General features: G+C 58.4%; 1 protein-coding gene across 1 annotated transcript; it reads right to left on the bottom strand.

Annotated features, from left to right (window-relative positions):
• Window positions 1-1318: 1318 nt before the first annotated feature.
• On the bottom strand, window positions 1319-4891 carry RNF166 (ring finger protein 166). The gene is made up of 5 exons (XM_010080671.1): window positions 4739-4891; window positions 3748-3860; window positions 3284-3398; window positions 2608-2715; window positions 1319-1724 (listed from the first exon to the last, which is right to left on the bottom strand). Exons 1-5 carry the CDS (start codon window positions 4829-4831, stop codon window positions 1659-1661), a joined length of 495 nt encoding a protein of 164 aa, XP_010078973.1. The 5' UTR covers window positions 4832-4891; the 3' UTR covers window positions 1319-1658.
• Between the last annotated feature and the right edge of the window lie 34 nt (window positions 4892-4925).

The raw sequence follows: 4925 nt of genomic DNA, 5'->3' as shown, positions 1-4925 counted from the left end.
TGCGGGCATCGTGCATTGTCACCTCCCCGCAGCTCCTTCACCAAGAGCCCTGCGCTGATCCCATCACTGGTGTGACCCCAAAGGGTGGCAGGGTCCCAGCGATGACCCTGGGGACAGCTTCTGCTGCACAGGAGCCACACTCGGGCCGGCAGCAGCCCACGCAGTGTCTGGCGGGGAAAATCTCCCTTCTACCCCTCCCAGCGGAGCGAACTCCAGCAGCGGCAGGCAGGGCAGAGAGGAAGGGGACTGGGGGGACAAGGACCCGCTGGCTGGGAGCTGTCCCTTCTGCTCAGCATCGCCGCGCACGGGGACACAGCTTTACAGGTCACCAGGACACTACAGAGCAGCTCTCGGATCAACATCTGCCCAGATGTGCCTTGCACCCAGGGAGAGGAAGATGCAATCCCCTGTTTCAGGGGACGAGGTGCTCAGGGTTGGGGATAGGAACTCACACGAGCAGCTGTCCCTCCCGCACACCACGCGTCCTGGAGAGGGTGAGCAGCTCAGAGAGCCCCTTGGAGAACACACGCGGTGCTGCTGCTCCTCAAAAAGGCAGCTGGGCGAGCTCCTCTGCACCCGCTCCTCCGGCCGACGAGGCGCTGCTCTCACCCGGCCTCTCCTGCATCACCACTCGCCTGCGGAGAAACACGCGGACAAGGGAAGGGAATGGCCCAGGAACAACCAAAGAGGACACCCGCACGCTTCCCGCGGCCTCCAGAGTCCCACGTGCCAGCCCGGGGTCCGGCTCCTGCCTCCCACCGGATTTCAAATCCACAGGATATTTGTTTGGGTTTTTCTTAAAAAATATACTTTCTGAATAACGTTCCATAAAAATAGTCTTGTCCTCAGTGACGGATATTGCAGTGTGAAGAGTAACAGCTTCTGTTCCCGCTCTATAAAACGTGGAAAAGGCATCATGCTGATTAATGTAGAAAAATGCAAGAACTCAGTATCACAAGAGCCGGTACAAAACGAGGAAGGTGAGAGTTTCCCTGGACGCCAGACGCCATCACCGCGGACTCCTCCGAACCCATTGCCATCACGGGGCCCACGAGGGCAACGGTCTCGCCCCGGGATTCAGCCTGGCCTGGGCAGCAGCAGGCACAGAGGCAGCTCCTGCTTGCAGCACGGGGGACGGGACAGCCCAACGTCACTGGAAATAAACTTGTAGAGTTCAAAAAAAAAAATGTTCCGTGCCATTTTCTTCCTTTTTAAAAAGGACAGGGACGATCACAGTTTCAAACTAGGGAGTTTCTGCATAAAATGCATCAGAGTTTTACGTACCTATTCAATTGCAACAGAGAGCATGAAGACAGACGGTGCCAAAAAGCATCTAATAATAAATAGATCTGGATATGGGTGTATATACTCTGGATACGGATATGAAATGTCTAACCGAGGAACGACCCCAGCCCTTCGGTGCCCACTCCTCTCTCCTCCCAGCAGCCGCTGTCTCTGCTTGCTCGCCGGTCCAGCGCGACACTAAAGAGACTCCACCTTCTTAAACAAGGTGGGATTTGCGCAGAGGAGAGGAAGGAGAGGTGGCAGTGGGTCTCCGGGGGGTTGACGAGCTCCATGCCTCCCTGGCAGGAAAGTCCAAGTGTGCAAAAGGAGTTGGGGTGTGAGGGGAGGTCCGAACCGATGCTCCGCAGTCACCCTCAGTTCTCAGAGAGCGACAGGGCCAGGGCAGCCTGCAACGCTGCCTCCTCGTCAATGTTATAGTCCTGAAAAAAGGAGAGGGGCAGTCAAGAGAGCTGGAGTGGCCACAGGGTCTCCATCAGGCATGGAAAGATGGCCATAGTAAGGAGACCTGCTCCTCCTCGTCATCCCCCGGGGGCTGCAAGCCTCCATCTCCTCTGGCAAACACATCCTAGCGACACCACGCTTTTTGGGGTGTCCTTTGTGCCCACGGTCCCTCTCCACAGCCAGTGTCAGCCCTGCTCTTAGACCTGGCAGCAGGCAGGGATAAACATGTCCACGTGAGAAGCTGTGGCCACAGGGCAAAGCTTTCTAACAAGGCCACGGGCTTCTCCAGCACTGCAGTTCGGGTTTATGTGACACAGCAATCGCTCCCTGGTGGGGATATTTCTGCGTCACTAGCTGTGGGTCCCCTTCCCCATCATCTAACGACCTCCAATAACGGCAGGATGAGAACAAAACCTTCCCTCAGTCCCTGCGGCCCAGGCTGGGTGATCACACCCTCACCCCAACACAGGAGGGGTCAGAAACACCCCCCCAGAGATGGGGGCCATGCGTGCAGAGCAGCCAGGCCCCCCAAGCCCCGAGGCTGGGCTGCTCCCCTCCCACTGCTTGTGAAGCCTCAAAAAAAAGGGCTTTTGTGTTCCAGTTCCTCAGGAGAAGAGTTTAATGGAGCATGTGGAGGAAAAAACCCATCGCCAGGGATAGGGGTGACATTTCCCTCTCCTTCAGAGACACTTCCCTGGTGTGGCTGATGAGGACCCCAGGGCAGGCAGGGAGCCCAGCCCCACACCCCTGGGGGTCTCCTGAGAGGCTGGTCCTGGCACGGGAAGGGCTGGTTTCATCTCCTGGGTGCTCTGTGTGGGACACGGGGACAATGACCCTGTTTCGTCTCAGGTCCGTACTCACCACGAATGTGTCGTAGGAGAACTTGTGCCTGTGGAGGAGGTGCTGGAGGAAGTTGGCACTCTTGTAGCTGGGGTCCCCCCAGGGCATGGCTGAGCAGACAGGGCACACCTGCAGCGGGAAGGGACAACCCGTGACTCGTGGGCAGATCCCCCCCACCTTCATCTCCCACTGAGGGGGGGCTGACACAGCCACAACATGAGGGAAGGGGGAGTAGCGGTTCCTCCCCTCTCTCACAGGGGTGATGTGCTAAATAGGGGTCCCACCCCCCCAGCAGATCCCTCAGCACACACAGCCTCTGGCACGTGGCCCAGGCTGCTTTTAGCCCTCTGACAAGTTATCCGCACACATGAGTGCCTCTGAGACGGTGCCAGAGCTGCAAGTTCCTTGCTTCGGTCAACCCCCTGGGAATGAGGAGGGGAAATCCTGCACCACCCGGGTCACAGGCACAGGGGGATGGAGGCAGCTCGTTCCAGAGAGCCTCTGGAGCAAAGCAGAGGCAGGTCCCCACCTCCTGTCCCAGGGAATTAAACTCCACGAGCTGGAAACACTGCTCTACTTACGTGCAGCAGCAGCTCTGTGTGCCAGTGGCCTTGGATGCAGCACCAGCTACGGTGTTATTTGGATTTCCAGGAGTTATCCCACACAGAACCCATCCCAGCACCCCGGCATCGCTCACCACTTTGTTGGGGTCGTTGCGGTGGTTCTCCATGCAGTGCTTCACCAGCTCCTGCTGGTCCAGGTTCCGGGCCCCGCAGTACGGGCACACGAACGTGGAGCGATTGGGAATATTGCTAAAGAGAGCAAGGACAAGCTCAGATCCCCCAGGAAGGGACTGAATCGACTCCTTCCAAACTAACCTGGCTGCTCGGCTTTGTGCCACCCACCCCAGTGGAAACCAGCCCAGCCCACTCCCACTGCAGGCTGAACCACCCTGGTTTGGTTGGTTCCTCCTCCCACACCACGCTCTGAAACACAGGGCAGCGCAGGGGCTGCCAGGAGGGGAAAGGTGCTGATGTTCCTCCCTGGGATTGCCCAGGGGAAAGTAAAACACATGCTGGGATTTTAGGATCTGTAAGGGAGTGGAGCACGGGTGCAGTCTGCAAGGAGGGACACGCTTCCCCACCCCATGTGTGGTGGTACCTGGGGATAGGCTGGGATGTGGGGACAACCGGAACAAATTTGGGGCAGTTGGCCATCTGCTCCTGCACCTTTGCACAGGATGAGACGTGAGAGCGCATTTTCGCGAGGGTCACCTGGAGAACAAGGAGAGAAGAAACATTCCTGGAGGCTGTGATGCCTTTGAGACGCCTCTGCTACAGCTCAGGTGAGATGTTTTGGTCAACCAACGTCAGGGCGAACACTGGTCTGTGCAGGATGACCCACACCGGTGTGGAAATGCTGCACCAGCCCATCCTTCCTCGCAGGACAGAGATTTGGCGCTGCACGTGTCCCCAGAGGTCACACACAAGCCACCCAGGCTGTGTGACTGTCGCCCTAACTCCATTTCCCTTTGCACGGGGGGAACTGCTGACAGGCAGAAACCCCAAACTGCTCCGACACCGTACGGGATCGCTCCTAGGCTGCAGCCAGGGAGTTAAAAGAAGATCCCCAAAGTGAACAGAAGCCAAAAAGCGTGTCAGTGGAGACAGACCATGAATCACAGCTTCATAGCCAGTCCCTGAAGCGTCCCAGACCGGACTGCCCTGGCCACGCTGCCAGCTCAGCTCCCCTCCGGCCGCTGGGATCGTGGCACCTTAAGCAATAGTTAAATCCTCACCCTCGTTAGGAGCAGCAGCAGCAGTGTTGGTTTGTCTCAGCCTCTCCCTCCCGTGTTGCAGGAAAACCTCAGCCTGCTTTTGAAGGTCCCTACTGTCTAATAATAGCTCCAGCCTGCCGACAAAGACAGCTCGGAGAGAGCACCTTCATCTCCGCACAGCCCCTAGCTCACGGCAGTGACACACAGAGGGGACACCACACCTCGCAGCCACAGTTTGGGGACCTGCTGACCGGGGGACTCCACAAATCCAACAGTGGAAAGCAAACCACCTCCCTCCCACAGTGCCACAGCTGTGGGGAACAAAGCCGTGCCCGGGCAGGATGGGGCCAGGCAGCCGTCCCCTGCGAGCTTTACCTTCTTGCTGCAGCCTCGGCAGGGAGCCTTGTAGGACGAGAGCTGTTTCTCCACGCTGGAAGCCTTCTCCACCTTCTTGGGGTCGAAGGGCATGCGGCAGAGCGGGCAGAGCGGGGACGGCACCTGGAGGCAGGGCTGCAGGCACTCCCCGCAAAACCTGCGGGCACAGAGAGCGGCGTCCAGGGGC

Source organism: Pterocles gutturalis, unplaced genomic scaffold (assembly GCF_000699245.1).
Source record: "Pterocles gutturalis isolate BGI_N339 unplaced genomic scaffold, ASM69924v1 scaffold30244, whole genome shotgun sequence".
In the NCBI taxonomy this organism is placed as follows: Eukaryota; Metazoa; Chordata; class Aves; order Pterocliformes; family Pteroclidae; genus Pterocles; species Pterocles gutturalis.
This window is presented reverse-complemented; position numbering and strand designations above follow the sequence as displayed.